Source organism: Ovis aries, chromosome 25 (genome assembly GCF_016772045.2).
Source record: "Ovis aries strain OAR_USU_Benz2616 breed Rambouillet chromosome 25, ARS-UI_Ramb_v3.0, whole genome shotgun sequence".
Classification (NCBI taxonomy): domain Eukaryota; kingdom Metazoa; phylum Chordata; class Mammalia; order Artiodactyla; family Bovidae; genus Ovis; species Ovis aries.
Window position 1 is genome coordinate 25,400,997 of NC_056078.1, and position 27,175 is coordinate 25,428,171.

General features: G+C 54.0%; 1 protein-coding gene across 1 annotated transcript in view; it reads left to right on the forward strand.

The window, feature by feature from the left end:
• COL13A1 (collagen type XIII alpha 1 chain) overlaps positions 1 to 27,175 on the forward strand; it is an 89,878-nt gene that overhangs the window by 35,700 nt on the left and 27,003 nt on the right. The window contains exons 13-28 of the mRNA XM_060406855.1: positions 1,978 to 2,004; positions 2,723 to 2,758; positions 11,735 to 11,779; positions 13,276 to 13,302; positions 14,071 to 14,107; positions 16,377 to 16,430; positions 17,411 to 17,497; positions 18,287 to 18,340; positions 19,470 to 19,514; positions 19,889 to 19,957; positions 21,245 to 21,268; positions 22,717 to 22,779; positions 23,873 to 23,917; positions 24,290 to 24,442; positions 24,982 to 25,080; positions 26,410 to 26,454. Of these exons, the coding sequence (XP_060262838.1) occupies positions 1,978 to 2,004; positions 2,723 to 2,758; positions 11,735 to 11,779; positions 13,276 to 13,302; positions 14,071 to 14,107; positions 16,377 to 16,430; positions 17,411 to 17,497; positions 18,287 to 18,340; positions 19,470 to 19,514; positions 19,889 to 19,957; positions 21,245 to 21,268; positions 22,717 to 22,779; positions 23,873 to 23,917; positions 24,290 to 24,442; positions 24,982 to 25,080; positions 26,410 to 26,454 (910 nt within the window). The remainder of the gene's footprint in view (positions 1 to 1,977; positions 2,005 to 2,722; positions 2,759 to 11,734; positions 11,780 to 13,275; positions 13,303 to 14,070; positions 14,108 to 16,376; positions 16,431 to 17,410; positions 17,498 to 18,286; positions 18,341 to 19,469; positions 19,515 to 19,888; positions 19,958 to 21,244; positions 21,269 to 22,716; positions 22,780 to 23,872; positions 23,918 to 24,289; positions 24,443 to 24,981; positions 25,081 to 26,409; positions 26,455 to 27,175) is intronic.

Sequence of the window (27,175 nt, forward strand, 5' to 3'; positions counted from 1 at the left end):
AGTGTCCACCGGGTCATCTGCTTGCAAGCTCTAGCCAAGCCCCAACTCTTTCTCAGCCCTTTCATGCAAGAAAGCACCAGGGCAGAGTAACTCAGAAAACCCTGGCCTTCTTCTTTAGAGAAAATGCATCTCTACCCAGAGCTAAGACCAATGTCAGCAGTTATTAGAGGCAGAGGGATTAAGGACACAGTCTGTTTGATAATGTTTTTCCCACGTGGATTTTTTTTTTAAGTGTTTTTCTTTCGTATGACAAAAGCATCATATATCCATTGTGAAAAATTTGGAACATAGATGAAGAAAAAATTTTAAACTGTCTGCTTTCCCATACCCAGGGTTCCCCATCATTAACGCTGGGGAAAGCCCTTTCCATTTTTCTCCTTAGACTTCTCTGCACATAAACGTTTTTCAGGTTGGTGATGTTTTGAATAACATAACACTTTGTATCCTGTTACTCTTTTCCCTTAATCTCATACACCATGCCCTTTCTTACATCAGGAGTCTCCCATGATACAGATTTTAGGACTGCTGGGTCTCTTTACAGTGTAGTTAATGGGTTCCCTTCTGTAATATACATCCTTAAACATAAATGCGTATGCACATCTCCAAAGCTTTCATGGCAATAGATTCCCAAAAGTGGAATTACTGAGTTAGGGGTGCCCCTGTCAAGTAGCCCACGATGAGTATGGCCACATTCCAGGTCACTTGGCTTCACACCTGGGCCCTCGGCTACCCCGGCTTCCAAGGCTAAGGTTTCGTATAGAGTCCCCCTAGGCTGGCTGACAGCTCTGGCCAACCAGGGCAGCCAGCTTGACCAGAAGGCAGCATAGCCAGAGTGAAAACCTACCTTTCTGGGAGAGCCAGCTCTCCTGCTCAGCTTAATCCCCATAACGGATTTTAAATATTTCCATGAATTCTCCCCAGAACCCTGGGGAGGGAAGTTAGTCTCACTTCCATGGATTGATGGATGGAAAAGCAGAAAACCTAAAAGGAAGCAGAATTTGGAGAATTGAACCAAACAAACCAAGCCAAGAAAATAAACCAAAATTTTAAAAAGTGTTCAAAATCCACTTCTTTCCTGACGGCCCTCACCCGAACACACTGGGCTCCCGATCACTGAAACCAAGCCAGGCAGTTTTCTTTGTTAGGTTGTTTATGAAGAAAAAAACCAGAACTCATGTTTTGAAACCAACTGAAACAGGCCAGACTCAGGCATCATGGTTTTCTCCAGCCAGTGTTTGCCATCCAGACCCACGCCCAAGACCACGCTGGAGCCTGCCTTCCCTTTCCTCTCCCTCGGGCTCCTGCAGGGCTCACACCACTTCCCCCAAGCTGGCTCCTGTGGTCACAGCGCCCCAGGGGTGGGGAATGGAGACAGAGGGCTCCCCTGCAAGCTGGCAGGGCTGAAGGCAAAACCCAAGCTCTGCTGGGCAAGGTCAGCTTTCCAGGGAGCGGCTCTAGTTAGGAGGTGGGTGGGTGGGGACCTGGACCAAACACACTATCAATTTCACATGATGCCATTGACCTATTTTACAGCAGTTCAGCACAGCAGAGATGCCCGAGGCTCCCATGTGGCTCCAAAGAGGGACAGGAGCCTGTTGTCCCCACTTGCCCTGAGCAGGTTTCAGATGCCCTTTGAGGACCCTCTTGATCTATTCTCTAGCGCATCCAGAACCCGTTGCAGCCTCCACTGTGAATGTGTTTGTGTGCGTCCGTGCTCAGTCATGCCCGACTCTTTGCAACCCCGTGGACTGTAGCTACCAGATTCCTCAGTCCATGGGATTTCCCAGGCAAGAATATTTGAATGGTTGCCATTTCCTACTCCAGGGCATCTTCCTGACCCAGGGATCGAACTCGTGTCTCTTACATCTCCTGCGCTGGCAGGCAGATTCTTTACCAACTGCACCATCTTAACACGTTTAGCCCTCACCATTTGCCAGTGGAATCCATCTCCACTCACCTTTCTTCTTGCTTCTGCAGGGCTTACCTGGGCCTCCTGGACCGAAGGTGAGGGTCCTTCTGGGTGATGCATCGAGTGGATGGGAAAGTTCCCTGGTGGGTAGAGGGTGGCGCGCTGACAGGTACTGAGTAAGGGGCTGAGAGGGAATTGATTGACTTCCACAAGGATTGCACTTTCGTGGGCTCAGGCCAAGCAAGTGCTGTAGCTGGTATGGAAGATGCAGCCCTGCTTTCCAAACAGATTGTGGTCTGAGTTGGGAACTCAGGTGCCCAGGACATGGTCACAACATCCCAGTAAAACAGTGGCTCCTAAGGGGCCAGAACTGGAAAGGACCTTAGGGGCCATCCAGTTCCCTTCGAAACCTTAGCTGGAAGCCCAGTGTCGAGTCTCCCTTTGAAGCTGGAGCCCCTGTGGCTCTAGGAAAGAGAAGTTTCAAAGCACTGGTCCAGCCAGCCTTTTCACAAGTGCAGCAGCTGGAGTCCCGGGGGAAGTGACTTGTCCAGGTGCCACAGAGAGCCCGTGGTGGAACCAGAACTGACCCTCAGGGGTGCTGTGCCCCTGCTGAGTCGACCCTTCCCTCCTTCCTCAGCCTCTGCAAGACAAGGACTTGTTCTAAAAAGTCAAACAGTCCCTGCTACTGTTCTAAGGTTGGCTGGAGGTGGAGGTCAAAGGATTTGGAGTCATTGGAAAGAAGAGGGATGGTAACATGGAGGAGGGGGTGCAGCAAGAAAACCCCTCTAATGGCCTTATCTTGGTTCCCCTCAGGGAGACCCAGGCATCCAGGGCTACCACGGCCGGAAGGTAAGAAGGAGGGGGAAGGGAGGACCCACTCCCCACCAGGTGACTACCCAAGTAGGGCTTCACCACAGTGTACACAGGGTCTGGACTTGGTTCGTACATGCTTTCCACACACATCAGCAGGGGCCTCAAAACTCTTGAATTTAAGTGATCGAGGGTTTGTGTCTCCACTGAGGAAGCAGGAGGCTCAGGGAAGGAAGGGCCTTAGGCAAGTCAGTGGCCCTGCTGGACCTCAGACCAGGAATGTGTCCCCTGCCAGCCCGACTGGCCGTGTCTGCAGAGGCAGACCAGGCTCTCACCTGCCCCCTGAGGGCCTGGTAAGCAGGGACCAGGCAGAGCTTCTGAGTATGGTAGGGGATATGGAAGGTCCCAACTCTGCTGTCTGGCCACTCACAGGCCAAAGAGACAGAATTCCTACACAAATAACGCTAGTGAAGGCAATTGCACTAACCACTACCGTCCCAAAGCGCTGTGCCAATATTGGGGTAGGGGGTTCAGGGAAATTCATTCTAGGTTGGGAGGATTTCAGGAAGTCGTCAGAGAGAGGACAGCCTCTGAGTTCAATCCTGGTGAATGGGTAAGTGTATCAGTTTTCTATTGCCATGTAACGAACCATCCCAAACTTACTGTCTTAAAACAGTTCTTTCTCAGGATTCTGTGGCTTGGCCAGCTGTCTCCTCGGGGCTCACTCATGCAGTCACATGGGATGGTGGCTGGAAAAGCTGGGGGGCCAAGACGGCCTCGTCCACATGCCTGGGACTGGCACTAGCTATGGCCTGGGTTCCTCTGTTCTCCACGTGGCCTCTCAGCCTCTAGTGTAGGGCAGATGGATTTCCTCACAGCATGGCAGGTCCAGGTCAGCTTTCAAAACAGGCGAGTCCCAGTGCACAAGTGCTTTTCAAAAGTATCTCTTGCATCACATTTTCTGAGGTCCTGTTGGTCAAAGCAAGTAACACAGCCAAAGCATTCAAGTCAGTGGGGCGGGAGGACTCAGCCCCTGTTCTTCTTGTGGGAGGGTGGCAAAGCCTTTGTGACCATCTTTAATCTACCACTGTGCTCCTTCAAGCAGCAGATTTCAAGGGAAATGGCATTTTAGACAGGGAAACAATTGAGCCAAGGCCCAGAGATGGTCATTACAATAACTTTAATAATGTAAAAATAATTTTAACACTGTACACCACTTACTGAATGTCTCCTGTGTGCCAGGCTGGCCTTCAATGGGACCTGCATTATATCTAATCCTAGGAGGCTGGTACTCTTCTTCTCCTATTTAACAGATGAGGAAACTGAGGTACAACCTAAGTGGCTCATAAGTGGCAAAGCAGGAATTCAAGTCCAGGTCACGGCCCTTCCCGTGATGCCATGTGTCATAAAGAGCCCATCCCACTCTCCAGGCCCCAGCTGGGAGGCTCTGGCGCCTTCCAGAGGAAGAAAAGAAACAGGAAAGAAAGGCAGGACGAGGAAGGGGAGGGATTCTGGAAAGGGAAGAATCAGCTCCGGAGAAGCACATTCCACAGGCTCTGTAGCTCTGTAGCTCTGTAATCCGTCAGGGGCCTTCACCGCATTGTTTTATGGGTGCTTGGTGGGTGAAATGGCAAGACCCGCGAGGTCTTTCATCAGCTCTGCATAAACTGCAAAGTTTGTACTGTGTCAGGAAGTGGAAATTACAGCCCCCGAGGTTGCTTCCATCCACTCTCGCAGACTGACAAAATTCACTGCCTCCCAGTGCAGCACAGGATCGGCCTTCCCATTAGCAGCCAGACCAGCTCTTTCAAGCTGTGAAGAAACTTCAGGGCAGCAGTTTCCCCTGGGGTCATGGGGATGCCCACAGCTGGCATCCCTACCATGGCAGGCATCTGCATTCCCCTGCCAACTGGAAGTCTGGTCCATTCAGAAAGGAGGTTGGCCGGGGTGGTCTGTCGCCCTGAGGATAGAGAGGCGTCAGCTTGGGGCTAGGGTGTCCTGATGGTACAGGGCCTCGTTCCATGATTGTGGCCATTCGGGGTGAAGTTTGTGGGAGGAGTCGTTCAGCCCTGACTGTGTGGAATTTGCAGAGGAAACCAGTGTGGTCCTACTGACAGAGGGGCAGCCTCTGATCCCAGGGAAGCCTGCTCTGGAGAGAGACGGCTCAGGGCTGCTAGAGGGGGCTCAGGGCTGCTGGAAAAAGCACAGATGTATTTCTTTTGCCTGACTAAGGATAAAGCAAGTACTGATGGGTACCTTGAGAAGGAGGGAGCTCCCTGTCATCAGAGGCATTTAAGGAGAGGCTGGAAAACTATGGGTCTGTCATGTGTTAAGAGAAGCTCCTATATCCGATGGGAGACTGAATTGAAATCCCTTCCTGCTCAGGGAAGCAGCAGCTTCCTAAGAACAGAGCTGGCTCCATACTCCCTGGAGAGGAGCAGCCTCCCACCCCACCCTGGCTTTATGAGTCAGACCCCTCGAGTCTATGTCCAGGCCTTTCTCCATCCACATCCAGGGCTTGTCAGAAGCATCACCCCTCTTAGGTCTCCTGGGGTTCCGAGAAGGCCCTGCTCCTTCATGCTCAGCTCATGTTCCCCACACTTTCTTTCTCTGTTGACCAGCCCCTGCCCTTCCACAACAGCCTCTTCTCATGGAATCCAGGGGGAGCTGTGAGGCTGCCGGCTTCTCTGCATTTCTGGAAGGCTCCTGCCACCTTCTTTTCTCCCAGCCTGTCCTCGAGACTTCTCAGTAGGCGCTCCGGAGCCACCAGGTGGCCCTAGAACTCTTATCTCCGTGCTGGCCCTCCCTCTGCTGGGACCCTTGTCCTGTCATCACTGAAGCTACAGCCTCCTAGTCCAACAGAGGCCAGAGGGTGTGCCCTGGAGACCGATGGCCAGCAGCAGAGCCCACCCCCAATTGGGGGTCATTCCTCTAGGTCAGGCGATACTTGGGAGGCTACGAGTGCCTGTTCCCGCTGCCTGAGCCCCAGTGATCACCATACCCAGGCAGAAGTATTCTTCCCATCAGAATTCTTAGATGAAGAGTCCTTTTTCCATGAGATATTACTTTTCTCCTTAAAGTGTTTCATCCCATTTTTCAATTCTTGGATGAAGAATCTTGCCCAAGGACAAGGGCAGCAGTTACTTCACATCTCTGGTTCAGCCAAAGTCCTTTCGCTCCGTCTCACTCATCTCATCTCATCTTGGCCCAGTAATTTGATGCATTATCCCCACTGTTAAGAGATGAGACGCTCAGAGAGGTCAATACTCTGCCCAGCATTGCACAAGTCAAGTGTTAGTCACTCAGTCGTGTCTGACTCTTTGTGGCCCCGTGGACTATAGTCTGCCAGGCTCCACTGTCCATGGAATTCTCCAGGCAAGAATACTGGAGTGGGTTGCCATTCCCTTCTCCAGGGGGATCTTCCCGACCCAGGGATTGAACCCAGGTCTCCTGCATTGCAGGCAGATTCTTTACTGTCTGAGCTACCAGGGAAGCCCCAGCATTGCACAGCTGGTGCTACTCATGCTGGGATTGGAAGCTAGGTCTCATGAGTCTGAACCCAGGAGCCAGTCTTCTCGCCCTAGTGCAGAAGGAAATGTCTGCTCGGGGGAGGTGGGGTGTCACCCCAGGCTAAGCTAACTGTGCAGAGACCACCCTCCCCTGTGGTTTCTCTGGGATGTGGAGGGGTAACTCTCTGGCTCTTTTCTTTTGTCTACCAAATCTCTTTTCTCTCTTCCCCTCTCTGCTCTCTGCCTAGAAAGAGGCCTGGAAGGAGGGACCCCCACGAAGGGCAGCTTGGTCACAGATGCTGGGAAGACGAGAGTTTGCCCCCCCCAGCACCCTGTGCCACCCAGTGGGGACATCGAGCTGGGACAGAGGCCACGGGACGCCCCGTGTGTTCAGGGTGTGAGGGGGGCCCCACGGGGTAACAATGGACCCGCCACATCTGCTTCCATTACTCTGTCCTGGCGACTGACACACACGCGGGGAGGCCTTTCTTTCAGGAAGGGATGGAATGTAACTCTCAGCAAAGGCGCTTCTGGTCCTGTGAAGTTTGCTGTTGATCAATTCCATCCACCACCGCTACCACCACCACCCGCCCCTGCAGCTGGTCCCAGCCTGGCACCCTCTCTAAGGCCGGCCAAGGCTGGCAGGGCAGCGTCTCCACCGGCTCCTGGAGATCACAGCCCGGTGTAGCCGGCGGGCCGTGTGCTGCCGCAGCCCCACTCACACCCAGCCCCGTGGCCTAGACACTGGGAGCATTGTTGTGCGCCCATGTGGTACCTATTTGATCCAAATTTATGGCACCAATCTACTTTAAATGAGTTGCAAGACGCAAAATGTGTTTAAAGCGTCGCAACCTTGGCTCTCTTTCAAGAGGATTGATGAGTATTGTCAGACTGTGTATGGATCACAAAACCTGGTGAGAGCTTATCTCCAAGCACGTCAGAACTGGCCTGGCCATCTTGGCAGTAGGGGGGTGCCTTTGACACATGTGGTGGTCTGGGTGTTAAGCCTTGGGGTTTGCATGAAGGACCAGAGCTGACCACACATTGCCATCCTGCCAGCTCTGGGCTGTGCGTCTTCAGACCAGTGCAGGCAGGATGTGAGAACCTCGTGTTTACTCAGCTTGTAACTGAGGTCACAGCTCCTGGAGGCTCTGGGGCTCCCCAGCAAGAGGCACTCCCAGGGAAGGAGATCTGATGGGCCCTGTGGTCGGCTGGCTAGGGTGCTGAGTCAGGGTGTGAGGAGCAGAAGGGCACCCACCCGGCCCGTCTGCTCACCCTACCTTAGTTCTTCTACAAAACGGCAGGATCATTCTGACCTGCCAGTCAGAGCAAAGCATCATGTGGGTGGACACACTTCTGAAGAATGATAACTAGAATTATTATATCTACCTTTCTGGGCCTCTTTGTGCCAGGCTGTATAGGGGCACTTTGCTTGCATCGTCTCATCAGATCCTCTATCCCTAGTTTACAGATGAGCAAACCGAGGTTCACAGAGGTGAATCCCCCTAGGGCCACAGCTACAAAGCAGTGAAGCCACATCTTTCTGGCCCCAAAGTCTTGTTCTGGATGACTTTACTACCTGGGTTTTATGAGCCCAGGGGACCCATAATTTCCAGTATCCCACCACCACTGCGTACTCCCATCTCCTCCACTAAAAGGAAAGAAGGAGGGAGCTGGCCTGTTTTCCTTCTTGTGAGATGGTTGTGGCTGCATTCAGGCCCTCCTCCAAGTCTCCCAGGCTCTCTGTGAACATCTAAGGCAGAGAACTTGGGAGTACTTGGTGTATTTTATTCAAAGAACCAAAGAAGGGGAGTGCTTTGCCCACTGGCACTGATTCTACCCGAATGCTTCCCCAGGGAGCTGACCTGGTCCTGCGACCTCCAATAAAGCTAGGAGAAGGCTGTCTGAGCTGTGTACCCCAGCGGAGAGACCTCCTGAAACTTCCCTGCATCCCCTGACTCCCAGAGGACCTGGGCAACCCTAGGCTCCATGCCATGCTGACGTGCAGCAGAGCATTCCCTGCAGAGGGAAGCTGTAGAGGCAGAGGGGGGACAGCACTTGCTTTCAAAGCCAGGAATTCCTGGGGGGGCATCCAGGCCATTTCAATTAAAGCAGATCAGGGAGCTGAGACATGGGCCCCACATCTGAGGCCTCGTGGGGGCTGACAGCCCTCCTGCTCCGCCTGCCTCCAGCCCCCAGCCTGTGCTCTCTGCCCCCTGTTTCTCCTGCACTCCCAAGTCCCCAGATTAATTAGAGCTGACTTTTCTTTTTGGAACTAACTACAAAATCAACCGATCTCAAATCGAGATTACAACCCAGCCGCCCTTCCAAAGCCCTGGCCTTCGATGGGGCGCCTGACCCCGGTAATTCCCTGGATCACTTCCTGCCGGCCCTAATTACCGGAGGACCTGGCGTTTCCGTGGCCCCAGGGCTCTCCAGTCTGGAGCTGGCTCGGTGAGAAGAGGGAGCCGAGCTGCCCTTCTCCCGGAAGGGAGCCCTGGGAACTCTTCAGGGAAGAGAAGGACAGTAGCTCTCCTCACCCGGCTTTTCCAGCCCAGGAAAGGGCCCTGGTCCAGAATTAAGGCCTGAGTCACCTGCTGGCCTCCCCTCAGTCCTCCACTCCCCACACTTCTCCCCTGCAGAGAACAAAGCGTCTGTGTGGAGCTGCTCTGGCTCAGCAGCCCCCACCCAACCCGCAGCAGGAGCCTCACGTTAGGGAGGTCCGTTGTCTCCCCCTGCTTCTCTGGCCTGACCTTTGCTCGGCTGGGGAACTGACCTGGAAGCCCCCCACCTCTTGCCTCCTTTGCCAAGTCCCTGCCCTGTTTGTTCAACAAACAGTAAATCACCAATTAAGAGAGCAGAACACGACTGGTTTGTGCTCCAAGGAGCTTGCTTCCATCCCATCATCTGGGCAAAGGATGGGTCCTCCCACCTGAAAACAGAACCAGAATACAGAACCTAGTGATGCTTGGCAGGCTCTCCAGGCAGGGGCAGCAGGAGTCAGTGGCATCCTAAAAGTGGTGGCTGCGACGGCCTTCAGGGTCATTCAGGGCAGTCCCCTGTCTACCCACGTGAACTCACCCAGCACTTTCTTAGCCACCAAGACCGGAATCCACCCCTTGTAGGCCAGCCATCCAGCATCCTTGGTTCAGGGAACCAAGGTTAAAAGAGCCAGCCTTTTGCAGGCCTGGCTCCACAGCATCAGCCACCACCCATGCTCCGGGCATCTGGGGTAAGACCCTCTGTAATGCTTGGAGCACCCACTTCCGCAGCCCCCCAGGCTCCCTGCTCAGAGGACAAGAGGTGCGGGAGATAAATTGGGGCCCTTGGGTTTTGGCAAACTATGAGAGCTCTCTCCCCAACTAAGATGTTAGTGAGTTAGCGGATCTAAATTCAGCACAATTCCAAACTTAAACCTTTTAACCAAACAAACAAAATACTTTCATGTAGGAAAATGGGAACGAAGGAGCCTCTAAGTGTGCTCTTACAAAGACACATCACAAGGAAAAGCTCTGTGAACACACACATGTCACTGTCCTCCCTTTAGCAATGGCCCCAGAAACACCCCCAACTCTGCAGCCCCCATCACCCCTGCAAACGGATGCTCTTGCTCACAGCCACCCTGGAGTCCTTGATAATGACTCTCAGCCTGCTCTCACCAATCTCATCGTCCAGAATCAGTGTTTTCTGGTGCAAGCTGAGTCCAGACCCTGGTTCAGAGGTCAGGCTGGGCTGAGACCCCGGAGACAAGCCCCGGAGAAGGAGACTGATGAGACTGGAATGAGCCCGCGGGGTGGGGTCAGCCAGGGGCACCCTGGCTTCCTGCCCAGCAGAGGGGTAGGGGTGAGGGAGGCCCTGAGATGGGGATCAAGGGAGTCTGGGTCACTTGCAGAATTAAGAGACTTGACCCAGAGGGAGGGGAGGGGCAAAAGGTCAGCCATCCTAACGAGGAGACTGCCTCCTCCGAGGGGCCCAGATTTCCCTGGAGAGTGCGGTTGTATCTTCACAGACAAACCTTCAGGGTCTGAAGACAACCCTGATTACATCAGACACCCTCACTCCAGGTTTTGATCTGCACAGCGCGTGCGGAGATTGGGGACAGAAACCCAGGGATGGAGCGTGGGCAGACCCCAGCCTCCTCCCCTGCTGAGGCACCCCAGGCTGTCCTTTGGGGCAGGAGGAGACCCACTGAGCCCCTTGTAGAACCACAGTTTTACCCAGAGCTAACATCCCTTCCCCAACGGAACCTTGTTCTGGGGCTGCCAACACACCCAGAGTCAGCTCCTCGGCTTCTCCCAGGAGCAGAAGTGAGTAGGAGGTGTCTAGTCCTCACTTTGCAGGATCCTGAAGCCAGAGAGAGAAAGTAAGTTATCCGAGATCACACAGACACCCAGCTCAGCTCTGTTACTGGAGGTGGGAAAGGTGAGGGCAGATGCATTGGAGGAAAGCTGCCAGAAAGATGGGAAGAGAAGGAACGGGGTTCAAACAGGAGATCTCTGAGTAGTCAGGGCTGCGCAAGCTGACCTCCCACATGCACCCACCACCACCCCAGGGGACTCTGTCTGGTGTCCCTCTGGGCTGAGTCAATCCAGTTGAATTGTTTGGAATGGAAACTGGGGACTTCAGTTTATGCGCTGTAGCGAGTTACCAGAATTCTGATGACGTCCTGTGGCGCCCTCTGCTGGCCATAGAGCAGAACTGTGGTCACAGGCCAGCCGGGCTCAGCCTCTTTCTCTGGTGCCAGAGGTTGTAAAGACGGCCCTGGGTTGAGCACTGACCCCTCACTCCTATGGGGCACAGACCTGAGGGCCCTCCAGAATACAGGGCTTTTCCCTGCTTTTGGCCTGCAGAAGGGGTTTAATGGAAGCAACGGATGCTTGGGGTTGCCAAGCGATAGAAGCATCTGATGCGTGGGGTTGGCTGAGAGAAATGGGTACCTGGGCTTTGGCAGATAAAAGACCTGTGTTCAAATCTCTGCTCTGCGTGACCTTGACTATCGTACCTGGCCTTCTAGAGCTCACCTGTGGGACAGAAATATCCATTCCTACACTGACTGGAGGGGATGCCTAGAGATTGAAGAGAGGATGGATGTGACGGCTTCACTCAGTGCCAGACACAAGCGCAATAAATGGCTGAGCCTTTCTCTGCTCTTTCCCACAAGAGGGATTTTCCAGAATTTAGTGCCTGGGGCACAATCTTGTCTGTTGCAGTCGCTTCTGAGTCCAGCTCCATCACCCCTGCCTGTGGCTCAGGGGTCCTGGTGGGGTCGAGATGAGGGAGGGCTCCTGCATCGGAAGCTAAAATTTCTGGGCCTTTTGCAGAATTTCGAGACCTGGCCCAAAGAGGATGGGGTGAAGCCATCCCTGGCAGACATGATTTGAACGGTTATTCCAAGCTTCCGGAGCAACCCCTCTCGCTGACATCCTCGAAGGCCATGCTTCAGAGCCGAGCCCTTGGGCCCTGGGTCTGGTCTTCTTCTCATTGTTTCTCTTGTCTCTTCCTGCAGGGAGAACGGGGCATGCCAGGGATGCCAGGCAAACACGGAGCAAAGGTATGCAGCGCCCCCCACTCCCCAGCAGCTCCCCGAGCCGTAGTGCTCTCTTCTGGCGCCTCCTCCTTTTGCATCCTATCCTCCCATAAAAACAGAGATGGGGTGCACATTTCTCCTCATCCTCTCCCCTTGCTGCCTGGCCTGTTGTTCAGGCTGGGGTGTTCCTTTTCGGCCCATGAACCATCACTCACCAGCAGCCTCCTAGCATGGCCAGGCCTCCTCCTGGGGATCAGTGGGTCATAAAAAGAACTTCTCAGGTACCCTCAGCTCTGGCTGCAGTCCTGAGACCCATGTGGGAATCAGGATCCCCTGAGAATGACATTCACTTGAAATTTACTAAGTGCTGTGCTTGGCAGCTTAGTTACCTCAAAGTTGGTGGTCTGGAGCTAAGGAAGTGGGATTCACTCCCAGCTGCTCCCTAGTCCACTGGGACTTAGAACTAGAGGGCTCCCTTAAGGAGAGTCCTACAGGCAGCCTCAGGGGCCAGTGAGCTTAGTAAACTCAGCCACCTGCTGTTGTTCACTTCCTTGTGGCTCTCCTTCCCCCACTTTCTCCTCCATCTCCTCCTCTCGTATCCCCCCCGCCCACTCCACCCAGGAGCGCCCCTCATCTAGCCCAGCCAGGGACTGCCTGCCATGATGCCCTCTGAGTCTCCCAGGAGGGTCTAGAAGCCCAGGGAGCCTGGCTGAGCACAGAGGGTCTTCCTCAGGCCATGAGCTCAGCAACCCCCTTCCCTGTATACCTGAGCGGCAGCCCAAAGTCTCCACGTCTCATGTCTCTCCAAGAGGAGACTGGCCACCTCTTCTGTGCACCGCACCCCTCTCCCAGGTGAGAAAGTCCCCATGCCTTTCCTTCTCTCTGCCAGGGGGCTCCTGGAACCACTGTGGCCAGGATGAAGGTCAGTGGACCTTGAAACTCAAGACCTGAGGGGCATGATGGGAGGGGTGGAGAGAGCTGGGGTTTCAGGGGCTCAGTGGGTGGCCACTGGACCAAGGCAGGGGCAGACAGAATTCAGAACCATTGCCCTGAAAGCAATATGTATGCCAGATGCTCAGCTTGAACAACAGATGTTAACTAAGCCGCGCAAGCAACTGGCAAAGGTTTACCAGTCTCAGCTGAAGGTCCCACCAGCCTGCCAACGTGAAAGGAGTCTAGTGCTCTGCTTTACTCTCCAGAATTCAGCCAGTGGGCAGGAACACTCCCGAAGCAGAAATTATCTATGTGGATCTCCTCCAGGTCACTTACAGGGACACGGCATCCAACGCAAATACCCCTTCCTTCCTCTCCCTCCTCCTGGGCCGCCTGCCTCTCACCTGCCACCGTCTCACCTCGGGGAAGAATACGGAATAGTCCAGGCGGGGCCCGAGTCCGAGGCAGAGGAAAGCCCTGCGCTGACCGGACACTTCTGCCCCCAAATGCCTTCACTTCTCTGCTCCTGGCCTCTCTCATCTGGCTCCCTCCCATTCTTTACCAGAGTCTTCTTTCCTCCCACACAGGGTGAACCTGGGATCCCAGGAGCCAAGGTACTGATACAGAGGAAATGTTCCGGGCAGCCCGGAGCATCAGGCGTGGGGTGGAGGTGGGATGGGCTGCTGTTGTTTTGCTCCTGGTCCCTTGAGGCTGATCCAGAGCTGGGGACCTGACTGAGCAGAGGAGAGCCCACCCCGGAGGGGCTTGCTTGTCAAGAATGCGCTGCAGATGCCTCGCGTCCCCCTCCCTGGATCCTGTCCCGGGCAACTGTCTGGTTTACATTCCCACCAGCTGCAGCAGGCGGTGACATGGTCCCCTACACCCACAGGGATCTGTCTCTCATCCAGTCCAATAAGAGGTATAACATGAGAAAAGTTTCCATGGTCAAAGACATTTGAGAAATAATGGACCTTGGAACTATTACACAGGCTTCTTTCCTGCAGGCCTTCTCAGAGCCTTTACTGTGCTAAATATACATTGGGAAACTCTTTTGGGGGCCGCAGAGAATGAGATGGTTAGATAGCATCACTTACTCAATGGACATGAATTTGAGCAAATTCCGAGAGATAGTGAAGGATAGGGTAGTCTGGCATGCTGCAGTCCATGAGGTCGCAAAGAGTCGGACTCGACTGAGCAACTAAAGAAAAACAAAGTAACTTCTGCGGCATTTTCAAACTTTCTGATGAGGACAATCTTTTTTTAAGAGGTGCCTCTTAGGGGGCAGGTACTCTGGAAACACTCGTCTATGATTCCTGCCCCTTGTACCCCTCACCACTCCCACCCCATCCTCTTATCAGTGACTTTTTCTTCTTACCCCAAAGGGAGACCCAGGAGCAACAGGGAAGCCGGGGCCCCCAGGTTTGCCGGGAAAGAGGGGGCAGAGGGTAGGATACTGTGTCTCTGAGTGTGTGCTCCCTTCATCCTGGCCTCTCCTGGTCCCCCTGCCGTTCCCACCCCCCGCCCCCATGGTTGTCAGGCTGCTTGCAGTGTGAGGAGGGTGCATGTGTCTCCAGGAAGAAGGGAGTGCTGGCCAGGATGGCCTGCAAATCTTCGGAAATTCACACTCGAGGGCAGAGCCTTTCTCCCTGAAAGCCACTGGGTACCCCAGGGGAAAGCCCAGCAGAAGGAAGAGAGGTCCTCCCTGCCCCTGCTCCCATCCCCCAGGACCTCAGCAGAACAGCCCCACACCCTTCCCCTTAGACCACCCCCGCCTCAGACAGGGGTATGCCCCCGCTAAAGCCACAGGCACTGCAGGGCGAGCTGGGGCCTTAGGATTCATGTCTCTCTCATCACTGGGGCTTTTACTTGGCCCTCCTCGCCTCCCGCGTGTGTGTGCTTAGTAGCTCAGCCATGTCCAGCTCTTTGCAACCCCATGGACTGCAGCCCGCCAGGCTCCTCTGTCCCTGGGGATTCTCCAGGCAAGAACACTGGAGTGGGGTGCCATGCCCTCCTCCTGTCATTCACTCTTTCTGCCCCAGGGCAGGTGGCAAGGGGATGACTGCTAAAGACCCTATGCGACACCGTTTGTGTTGGCCGCTGAAAAGTTCGTTGAGCCATCCGAGTGAATTATGAGCGCAGGGCCCTCAGTGTATATTATTACATATGAGAACCACCATCAGCCTAGAGCAAGCGGAGCTTCTCACGCTGGCCTGGAGGGGCACTCTCAAGGGGCCCTCCTGATACAGGACGCTGTGAATCCAAGTGAAGTCTGTGACACAGAAGGAGGAGCATCAGGAGAGCTGGGTGCCTCACTGAGGGCGTTGTCCACAGTCACAGAGACCCTTCCTCTCTGCAATGAGAGCGGGGCTCTGGGACCTAAGTCACGGGCAAGAAAAAGTATTCTTTGGTGGTAGAATAGAGAAGGGTACTTGTTTACTGGGCTTCCCTGGTAGCTCAGCTGGTAAAGAATCCGCCTGCAACACAGGAGACCCCGGTTCGATCCCTGGGTCAGGAAGACCCCCTGGAGAAGGGAACAGCTACCCACTCCAGTGTTCTTGGGCTTCCCTGGTGGCTCAGCTGGTAAAGGATCCACATGCGGTGTGGGAGACCTGGGTTCGATCCCTGGGTTGGGAAGATCCCCCAGTGAAGGGAACGGCTACCCACTCCAATATTTTGGCCTGGAGAATTCCGTGGACTGTATAGTCCGTGGGGTCGTAAAGAGTCGGACACAACCGAGCGACTTTTGCTTGTTTACTAGGGCTGCCCTAACACGGGACCACTGACTGGGTGGCTTCAGCAGCAGACAATGACTGGCCCACAGTGCTGAGGCCGGAAGTCCGAGATCAGGTGTCAGCGGGGTTGGACACCCTTCTGCGGGATGTCCCGTGCCTCTCTCCTGGTTCCTGGGAGCTTGCTGGCGTTCCTGGTCTTCCTTGGCTTGTTGAAGCATCACCCCAGTCTCTGCCTTCGTCTTCACGTGGTGTTCTCCCCATATGCATGTCTGTGTCCAAAGTTCCCTTTTCTTTAAAAGGACACCGATCTTACTGGATTAGGGGCCCACCTGACTCCAGGGTGACCTCATAATTTAGCTAATTACATCTCTAGTGGTCCAATTGCCAAGTAAGGTCACATTCTGAGATACCTGGAGTTAGGACTCCAGCATATGAATTTCATAGGACACAATTCAACCTGAGGCACACTTCTCAAAATATTCCTCCAAAGGAGAAGTGCCGGTATGATGGGTTTAGTCCTCCCTAGAGGCAGGGGGGAGGTGTGCAGAAAGCTCTCCCTAGAGACCAGGAGCATCTAATTGCTATATGTTACAAACATAAAAAACAGCAAAGCAGTTTTTAAAAAGTAACGCCAAATATTTGCATTCTGAATGGCTCACGTCTCCCTAGGAGACCCCCAAAGGAACTCAATGCTGTTGGTTCCTCTCCCTCCATATATGCCAAGGGCCCTGCCCACACAGGACTGGGAGGACAATGATACCAATGGGAAGTGTCCCAAGGAAGGAGTCAGGTCCCTGATAGGGTCCAGCAGGAAGTGAGTCCTTCAGAGAACAGCCCAGGTAAGGGCAGGGAGGCAGGAGAGAAGAGAGTTAAGACCCTACGTTGGAGGGCTGGTCCCTTCGCCAACAGACTAGAGAAATAGCTCCTAACCCAAACTGTCTGCATCTCCTCCACAGGGTGAAAAGGGGGCTGCGGGGTCCCCAGGGCCACTCGGCCTCTTGGGGCAGAAGGTGGGTAGCAACCAGCTCTGAATGGTGGGTTCTGTGTAGAGGTCCAGCATCCATCCCCACCCACATTTCCCACCCTGCACATTCACAAGGGCCCCAGCATTACAGGGGTCCCTCCCAGATTGGGGAAAAGCAGGTGGAACACAGCCAGATTCTGTTTTGGGGGACAGAAGCATGGGATACCACATGGGAGGTCCTGACTGTCCCCAAAAAGCCCCAAATTCAAAGAATTTACTAGCTATGACTTGGTCTGATTTCTCTCCACCAGGTCTGAAAGTGTAGTCTACAGTATGTGAGCTCCACAGACATTCCATTAAAAAAAAAAAAGAAGTCAAATAAGTTTGGCTCTATACAATAGCACCCTCAGAATTCTACTCAATACTCTGTAATGGGCTATACGGGAAAAGAATCTGAAAAAGAGTGGATATATGTACATATGTATGTATGTATAACTGATTTTCTTTACTGTATACCTGAAACCAACCCAAGTCAACCATATGCCAATAAAAAATTTTTTAATAAATAAAGCAGGCTCCTCGGAGAGTCATGAGCACCTTGGCCTGTCCAAGAGGCTCCTGGCACCCCGTGGTGAAGGAGCCTGGAAAACTTCACTTCATTTTGCCTTTCCGACATTGTTTGGCCACCAGACCCCTCTCTGTCACAGTCTGAATATTCCCAACCTGCTGAGGGAGTGTTCCCTGAAACACACTTTGAGAAACCTCGATTCTGGTCCTGCGGGGATCTTGTTCTGGCTTGCACCTGTTCCACTTGAGTAACCAGCTCCATTCTCTCCTCACATCCCATAGCCAGGCTTCTCAAAGCCTCTGGTCCCCAGCCATGCTGGAGCCCACGGTTCCCCAACATTCAGCACAGACTGAGGGGCAGGCTGCTGTCTTCAGTCCTTTGAGCTATGAGGGGAGAAAAGACAGGGACCAACCACCTCCCGCAAAGTTAGTGATGGGAACTCTACCTTCCACCCCCAGGGGGAAAAAGGCGATGCTGGAAACTCCATTGGAGGAGGCCGAGGGGAGCCCGGTCCCCCAGGGCTTCCTGGACCCCCAGGGCCAAAGGTGAGTCTTTCCCTGGGATCAGTGCTCAAGTCAGGTGTTGGCCTGTGTTCCTTATCCCTAGTCCATCTGGGGGACTCTGTATCCTGGGCACCTTGCCTTCTCTCCTCCTCTGTGTGGTTGTTCCAGTGGATTCTAAAAAGGTCTGAGCTCCTGGGACCGAGCTCCTATTTCCAAGCTGTGACCTTGACCCTCCAAAAGACATGCCCTATCTGGGGCAGTTGGAAGTAGGAGCCATTGACTCAAATGGCTCTGATGTAGCTGAGTCAAGGACCAGGGGCTGCCAGGTCTTTGGATAATCAGAAAGGCCCGTAGCCTGGACTCTGAATCGACAACAGAGACTCCTGTCTCTCCCTGCTCCTCCGGTCCTAGGCCTCCTGGGGCCCCCTCCCCACATGCCTAGGCCCTTCTCACTCACCTCTGCCTCCCAGGCAGGACCTGGTGAGGTGAGCAAGTGTTCCAGGCTCCAAAATGACCTGCCTCCTACAGCCGGAAGTTGATGAGGGTCCATAGTTAGGGGCCTCAACAAGCTGGACACGTGTGTTAACTAAGAACTGAGAAGGGCCTGGCAGCACAGAACTCAGAGGGAGAAAGGAATAGATCAGGAGGGCTGCTTGGAGGAGGTGGGCCTGGGCAGGGCCCAAGGGTGGGGAAGTCAGACAGGTGGAATAGGGGGAGTTAGGAGATAACCAGGCAAAGAGATAGAGCCCAGAGACACTTGCTACAACATGAACGGCTGGATCGTCTCTTGCCCCCTGCGTGTCCTCATCCCATCTCTCTCCTGTTGCCCAGGGGGAAGCTGGAGCAGATGGCCAGGCAGGCCCCCCAGGACGGCAAGGAGACAAGGTACAGAGGGCCCCGATCTAAGAGCTGCAGGATGAGGGTCAGCTCGGGAGCTCAGAGGGAGAGAGTCTCGGCCGTCCCTGCCACCGGGCCCCCAGGCACAGGGCTGACGGCCGTGACTCCTGCCTGCCATCTCTTGTGGTCACCTTGGGCTTTGGGGAAGCCTCTGAGATGGCGGCCAGGCGCAGGCAGGCCCGGGGATGAAACGCTGGGCCTGGGGAATGCAGTGACCCAGAGCCCCTGCATCTACTATTTTCTAACCGCTGGTAAAGGCAGGCTCCATTCTCTCCAGCTCCCCCTGTTGACAGGTCAGCATGGTGTTGCTGTGGGCACTGTAAGACTGTGGGTGCGGGGAGGTGCCAGCTGCTATTTGGAGGTGACGCTCCCTGAGCTGACCAACTGAGGGGTCAGCAGAAGTTGAGTTATATTAAAGGGTTTGTTTTCCCTTTATTTTTACTTTCTGTCTTCATTTTTGAAGCTGTGTTCAGTGTTCATATTTTCCCAGATCAAGTATGGAACTGTGCTTTGCTTTTCACAATTTATACCACCTTTCATTTATTTCCCACGGTTCTGTCCTATTTCCAACAAGTACAAATCCTCCCCCACCCAACCTGCTCCAGGAGGCAGGGTATTTCTAATCCCTCACCCTGGCCCCCCGCGTTTCCTCCCACAGTTTGGGTCTTCCACCAGCAGACAGGAACCGCCTGGGCTCTCCACTGCGATTGGCGACCACCCAGGCAATTGGCAAAAAGTTTCTGAACCCTTGCTCCTTGAGCAGGATGGGAACAGAGGGGCAGAGGGTCTGGTCTCTGCTCCCAAGGAGGTGGCTGACTTAGGGGACTAAAGAGAAGTGCCCAGACAAACAAGGATAGAATCACCAACAGCTAACGCAGGACAGAAATAAGACCTTCCAGTGTGAAGCTGGAGGGAGCTCAGAGGGAGAGAGGCATGCGGGCTGGTGGAGGCGCTTCCCGAGGGGTGGACCCTGCATGAGCTGGAGCCCTGCACCCTCCTGGCCTGGGCTGAGCTGAGCCTCCCGGCCCCTCCAGGGACCCAGCACAGACCATCTGGGGACATCAGATTCTCTGTAGCCACTTTATGCCCATTTCACTTCAATTTTGTCCTGCAACAGGGGGAGCCTGGAGCAGCTGGAGAACAGGGACCTACTGGCCCCAAGGTATGTGCATCTCTCATCCAGAGAATCAGGGCAGCCCAGCCCAGCTCCCTGGGGCCATGGTGTGAAGTGGCTCATCTGGGGCTCTCCGGGAAGAGCAGTCTGGCCGGCTGGGTTGTGTGGCTAGGGTGTCTGACATTGCAGCCACAATCAGACTTAGCGTCCCCCAGGTCTGTCTAGTCTAGGGCTCTCCACTGGTTCTGGATTCCCGGAGCATCCTCTGAGTGTGTCTGGAGCCCTAGGAGCCACCGCCAGCGGCTCTGGATCCACCTGTGCAGCCAGCGTCGGCTCTGATCCCCTTTGGCAGGAACAGGAGGTGCCTGTCCTGAGGTCCCCGCTGACCCAGACCCTGGGTACAGGTGTCATTTGTCTCCTAGGGCTCCAAGGGCGAAACTGGGAAAGGAGAGATGGTGGACTACAATGGCAACATCAACGAGGCTCTCCAGGTGAGCGGGGCCACCCAGAGATGGAGGTCTGGGGTTCCTCGTGGGCCTTGGGGCTGGGCCCCAGGCCTGCTGGGAGATCTGAGCCTCTAACCCTCCAAGGCCTGGCCACTAGGCAGAGCTTCCAAGGAGCTCCCTTGTCTTCTCTCCTTCGGCCTCCCCCAGGCACACAGCTCCCTCATTTGAAATCCAAGTGGCCCAGCTCTGGGTCACCAAGAGCCGTAAGTGGAGCATCCTGGCACCTGTGGGGTGCTCTGGGTCACCGAGAGTCGTAAGTGGAGCATCCTGGCACCTGTGGGGTGCTGGCCCACTTGTGGTTCTGGGACTCCCATTTCTCTGGCACACAAACTCCCCCTTCACTTGGCAGCACTTGTCTTCCTGTGACCCATCTACCTTTGTGTCCGTGTAATAGTCCAGGTTCATACGGCTCCCTCCTTTAAAAGTGGCGTTCTTGGGACTTCCCTGGTGATCCAGTGGTTGAGACTCCATGCTTCTACTGCAGGGAGCCTGGGTTTAATCCTTGGTTGGGGAACTAAGATCCCTCATGCCATAAAAATTTTTTTGTAAAAAAGTGGGGTGTAGTGACATTTGGGGCTGGTTGATCTGGGTTGTGGGAAGGCTGTCCCGTGTGCCGGAGGATGTTCAGCAGCATTCCGGGTCTCTACCCCCTAGATTCCAATAGATGGCACCTATGTCATTGCCTCTCAGCTGTAAAAAACAAAGTATGTCTCTGCACACTGCCGAATGTCCCCAGGGGGACAAAATCACCCCAGACTGAGAACCGCTCCTTTAAAGGAATCCTTGTACCTATGTGAATCCATTTTCAAGGTGTACAGATTTTTTTAAATGCCAACAATTGTCCCTCTAATTTATTTCCAAGTAGTTCCGTGTTTTGTTCTACTGTGTTTAAAGGGAGGTACATCAGAGCCTTAAATCTGGGTCTTAGAAGAAGGGGGAAGATGAAGGGAGGGTCCCGGTCAGTGATTAGAAAGAAGACATGCTTCTTTCTTCCCTCTCTAGTAAAGGGACAGTTTGCAGTCCCCTTTAAGGCTTGTCTGAGTCTGTTGTAGACAGCATTTGGTGCTTGTGGGGTGTTCTCTGTTCAGTGATAACGATCCTCTGGGAGAGGTAAAGGTGGGGTGAGTCTGAGAGACACAGAATCCCCGAGAGGGTCTACCTCTGTGGTGCTCCTTCAAGGGGCCCAGCGCCCACACTTCAGGACTGTTTTGAGGGACCTTCCAGGTGGCTCTTGATTTGCTCTTCAACTGATCATGTGATGTTGATTTTTAGGAGATCCGGACACTGGCCTTGATGGTGAGTCCTCGTCCCTTGATTCCCCCCAGGTGCTGGGCTGAGGGCTGGGAGTGGGCAACCTGAAAGCCAAGCCTGGAGGTCTCCCCTCCAGAAGGTTAGGGTAGACCCTGCTGTGCTGGGGCAGGGACTGGCCTGAGCCTGAGCAGGATCATAGCTGTCATCTGGAGTGGCTCTTCACCAGCTCAGCAGGGTGCTCTTGTCAAAGGATAAATGCTGGGTTGGGTTCTCTTTGCAGCGGCATCGAAAAAGTAATGGTATGGAGGAAGATATTTCTATGTTTCTCCTTTTACCCAACCTTTCTACTAATAAAGTATAATCCTAAGAAATCAGTAGCAGTCCTCCACCTTTCCTGGAAATCAACTTCATTATTAGCATCTGGAAAACCGGTGTATTCTAAGCCTGGATCCTGCCTGGATGCCCACCAGTGATAGGCTCTCAGTGAAGATCTGCAGTTAAAACGATCACCACCTGCTTTAACTTCCAAGTCAGAGAAAAGAGGAGAGATTAAGAAGTTCTCAAACTACTCATATTTTATGTCATTCAATATTTTTTAGTGGCCATAAGCCAGAGAACACACTTAGAGATGATACAAATCCAGAATTAAGCACTGGTCATATGATGCCTCAAACCCAGAGATTGGTATTAACCAAATGGTTCTAGGATCAGTGAGCTTCATTTGGAAACACTAAAATATATTATTTGAAAGAGCTATTTGAAACAAAACTTTCATGGAAAAATTTTTTAATTTTTAAAATCAACCTTGAATTAACTGTACATACTATAAAATGTACCCACTTTAGGTGTAGAATTTGTTGAGTTTTGACAAATGTATATAGCCTTGTATCCACCACCTCAATCACTACAGAAAATTCCTTCATGAGACTCAAGAGTCAATCCCACACTTACCCCACTGATCGCTTTCTGGCACCACAGCTTAGATCTGTCTTCAGTTCTGGAGTTTCTTATGGATGGAGTCAATCAGTATGTCAGCCTCCGCATCCGACTTCTTTTGCTCTGCGTCACGTGTCAGAGTTTCTTTCCTGGCATGGCCTGGGCCGTGCTTGGTTCTTTTTCACTGCTGTATAATATTCCAGACACTCACCCGCTGATGGACATTTGGATTGTTGCCCAGTCACTGTCAGGGAAGGTCAGATTTGTCTTCTAGGAACCCGAGGACTCCCCAGGGCTTAGAGGGAAGGGGAGGAAGAGGCTGATAGGTGTGGCTCTAGGATCCCCACCCCTGTCTTTAGCCTAAACACACTCAGAGCTCACCTGCCTTACACTGTGTGATCTCCTTGTTATTTTCTTTGCAAAAAAAAAAAAAAAAAGTGTTCCTAGAAGCTGATGAAATGTTTGGAAATAATCAGCCTCCACATACACCTCCCTGGAGACAGGCCATCCCTCCTCAGTCGTAAAGTTCTCCCACGAGTCTCTCTTTCCTTTCCTAGGGGCCCCCTGGTCTTCCTGGGCAGATCGGCCCACCCGGAGCTCCAGGGATCCCAGGCGAGAAGGTAACACTGTCTTGACCAGGCAGATGCAGACCCTGCAGAAGCCCCACATGCGTCTCTGAGCACGGGACCCCCGGCTGCCCCTATCTGTGTCTTTCTCATGTTCCCAGGGCCACTACCCGACTCCAGCCTGAAATTCTCCCCAAGCTCCAAGGCGCCGCCTGTCCTCCATCCCTCCCACACCCTCAGCTCTGCCTTTCTCCCCTCACCGTCTGTCTCAGGCTCCTGTAATTCACAGGCCCCTCTGTTACGGTGAGGACTGGATCTAGACGAGCTCGCACCCTAGCTGGACCCACAGCAGGGACCCAACCCACCATCACAGCACGTAGCACTTGAGCCCCTCCCCAGTCTCACCCCTCCCTCCATTCCTGCTTCCTTTTGTCCTCTGCCCTCATCCCTGCGGGTTTTCTCAGAAAGCCATGCTCATTTGTCCTTCTGCCCTCTACTCATGAGGCCTTCTGCCCTGAAGTCCCTTCTTGTCTCCCGTACCATTCAAAGTCCTCATATTTCAATGCCACCTCGAAGGCTGCCACCTCCTCCCCGAAGCCTTACCTGATCTGCCAGGAGGAATTCACCGCTCTTCCCTCTCAGCTTGCTTTGGTGGTGCAGCTGGTTATTTGCTGTGCTGTGCTTAGTCACTCAGTCATGTCTGACTCTTCGTGACCCCAGGGACTGTAGCCTGCCAGGCTCCTCTGTCCATGGGGACTCTCCAGGCAAAAACCCTGGAGTGGGTTGCCATGCCCTTCTCCAGGCGATCTTCCCAACCCAGGGCTTGAACCCAGGTCTCCCAGATAGCAGGTGGATTCTTTACCATCTGAGCCGTGAGGGAAGCCCAAGAATACTGGAGTGGGTAGACTGTCCTTCTCCAGGGGAACTTGGATCTTCCCTACCCAGGAGTCAAACCGGGATCCACTGTTCATTAACCACAGGCCTTGGGCTCACAACTCTGCACTGGGGTCCTCACCTGTAAAACAGTCAGTGAAAGTGCATGCCTTCCACGTGAGTGCTGAGGACACCTGACCCAGCAAGTGCTATGTAAATAAGAGTTACTGTTCTCCTCTGGTCCAAGAGTGACCTTGGGTTGTTCTGGCTGCAGGGGGAGATTGGACTGCCAGGCCCTCCCGGACTCGATGGGGAAAAGGTAAGGACACACCCAGACAAACCTCTAAAGATTGTCTTTGCCCTGGTGGTGAGGGTGCAGAAGGCTCTGGAAGGAGCCCGGGTGTACACTTTGTGGGGAAGGGAGGAGAGGGGAGAGGGGACCCGCCTGCAGAAGCCCCCTGATCCCCACTGCTGGCCCCAGGAGGAGCCAGGCAGACCCACGCTGGGATGGGCCGGGGCTGGTGGCCAAGGCCCCTCAGATTCGCACAGGCAGCTGCACAGACTCTCTGCCTGGTCCAATAAAGCACCAAAGAGCCAAGTCCTTTGGGGCCCCCACACCCCATTCTTTCATGTTCTTCCCCTCGATCCTCCATGAGTGTATCTAAATACATGTTGTTGATCTTTTCTCAAGGGACCTCGAGGCAAACCAGGAGATGTGGGCCCTCCTGGTCCCCAAGGCCCCCCAGGAAAGCCTGGGCCTGCAGGAATGAAGGGAGAAGACGGCCTCCCGGGGAGCCCCGGAGAGAAGGGGGAGAGAGGGGAGACGGGGCAGCCAGGACCACCGGTGAGCGCCAGGGCCCACCTAGCATGATACAGCTGTGTGCTGTGCCCACTGCAGCTGGAAACCAGGGTCAGGAGCCGGGGACAGGGGCTCGCCTGCTTTCGCCTCCAGCCTTACTTTATGAAAGCTAGTTTCCTGCCTCAAGAGACCTGAGTCCCACTCTGTCAGCTCCCATTCACAGCAAAGTCACTGAGCCTGGCAGAGCCTCTGTTGCCTCATCTGTAAAATGGGGATGATAATACCATCCCTGGATACCTCACTGGGTTGTTGGGAAGATAAAGTTGTGGGTGTAAAACTGTCTCTTGGGATAGCATACAGAAGCCCTAGACCCAGGAGAGGTACAAACAAGGGACCTTGCCCAGGCCAGCTAGGTTTGACCTAGGAACGTTCTTTGGGCCTCACAGCTTCCATCTGAGAAATAGACGGCACCCTAGACATCTGCTTTTGGGAGAAGGGAGTCCCACGTGCAGGCTGCAGCTTGTCCACAGACCTCAGTGTGATGGCCTAGCCCTTGATTAACAGAGATCTTTGTCAATCCGTAGGGTCTAGACGGCCCAACTGGGGAGAAAGGAGAACCAGGTGACCAAGGGAGAGCCGGAGCGACTGGACTTCCTGGCCCAATCGGGCTCCCAGGATTTATAGTAAGGCGAGGGGACTGAGCATCACGGTTGCCAGCAGACCTCTGCTGACGAGGGCAAGCAAGTCGGGTGCCCTGACTGCGGTCATCTGCCTAGCAGGTGCCTGGTGTGATGAGGCTGCACCGACCTCATCTGCCATCCCAAACTGGGGATGGGAGGGTCCTCTGAATGAGCAGCTGCTCCCTGAGGGGCAGATAGGTGTCAACAGGGGTTCCAGCTCCCTCCGCTCACAACATGATGGCCTCCCTCTCCAGGGGCCAACAGAGTTCAAAGGTGCCAGAACCTTGAACTTGGAGGAATTCTCTTCTTAGAAGTAGAAAGAACCTCAGAGGTCAACAAGTCCCACCTCTGACCCAGTGCAGGGGCCCTCGGAGGCCACTGACTGCCCACTCGGCTGGGACAGGCAGGCAGCTGGTGGCTTCCTGACATGTCCCCTCCAAACTGGAGGGAGTGCTCCCTATGTGGTGTGAGGGTCCCCCATCAACATGCTGTGGGCCTGGCTCTGCTTCTGGAGCCGTATTTGCTTTCGGTAGCTGCATAGCAGGTCACCACAAATTCATTGGCTTAAAACAGTACACGTGTTATGGCAGTGTCCCTGGGTCAGGAATCCAGGCATGGGGCCTCCGCCCAGCGCTTCTCGAGGCTGCAGTCAGGTTGCCATCAGCTGCGTTCCCGTTTAGTGCTGGGGTCCTCTGCTGAGCTCACTGCCACTGGCATAACTCAGTCCTTTCTATAGTAGGACTGAGTCCCTCAGCTCCTACAGGTTACCTATGGTTCCCGACCACACAGCCTTTCTCATAGTAGGCAGAGCACATTACAGTAGCCTGCTTCTTCAAGGCCAAGGCCAGCAGGAGTGTCTCAGTGCACGCAAGCAAGACAGAGGGGTGTGTGTATGTGTGTGTGAGAGAGACATACTTGTAACACAGTCTTAACCTATCAGTTGTATAACATCTGTATAATTTGTACCTAAGCTTATAACATAATCACAAGAGAGACAGACCATCACCTTTGCCACAGGCTGTATTCTGTTGGTTAGAGACAAGTCCCAGGTCTATGCTAGGGTCTCTACCCTATAGGATCCATGCAGAATATCAGCCTCTCCTCCCATGTGCTGTTAATAGAACCTCAGATTCAGGAAGCCAGTGATCACAGGCTCCCTGTCCCGGTCTTCATCCTCAGGCCAGTTACCCCCCATAGCTTCCCAGGCGATCCTTGCAGACACCTAGACACAGCCTAGTCCTAGTCCTTGTCTGGTTTGTCACAGATTTGAGGGTGACTATCCCGGACTCCCCGGAGTGCTGGCATCCATGCCGTGTTGTTTTCTGTCCACAGGGAGAGAAAGGAGAACCAGGGGAGAAGGGTGACCCAGGAATGGAGGTAGGTTGTGCCTGCTCTGCGGCTTGTGTCACGGGGATTGTGACAGGGACCTCATCACGCCACAGCCTCCAGTGGGCACAGCATTGCCGTGCTCTAGAAGGAAACTCACAACTGCCTGGCACAGGAAGAGGGCAGGAAACCAGATTTCCTGAGCGTTTCAGGATCGTTGTGAAGTTCGCTCCACTGATCAGGTCCCTCAGCGGCATTCACATGGCGCCTGCCACTCTCCGTTCCCAGCGCTAGAGCCTGGAGACAAGAGATAAGCAGACCGCCCCTGCGCAGCAAGCAGTCTCCACCTGTGGGGAGATAAGCAGACCGCCCCTGCGCAGCAAGCAGTCTCCACCTGTGGGCACTAGAATGGCAGCAGCTCGGGGAGGCGGGCGAGCACCCCAGCGGATGGGTCTTTGGGGCAGCGTCTGTAGGAGTTTGCCCAGAAGCTCCAGAGGTAGGGTTTCCAGGGAGAGACAGTATTCTTATGAGAAATGTGGTGGTGAAGAGGAAAGGAGAGAACTGTGGAGTGAGAAGTAGTCAGGATGGAAGCCACCTTCTCATAAGACAGGAGGGGATCAGGCTCAAGGAAAGAGCCAGGAAAGCAAGAGAAATCAAGGATGCATGAGGGAGAGGCTATTTGTTGGGAGAGCCTGCACCACCCCAACACCACCGCAGAGAGAGACCCCCAAACCTTCTCAGTCCCCAGAGAAGTCTCCTCAGTCACCCTTCA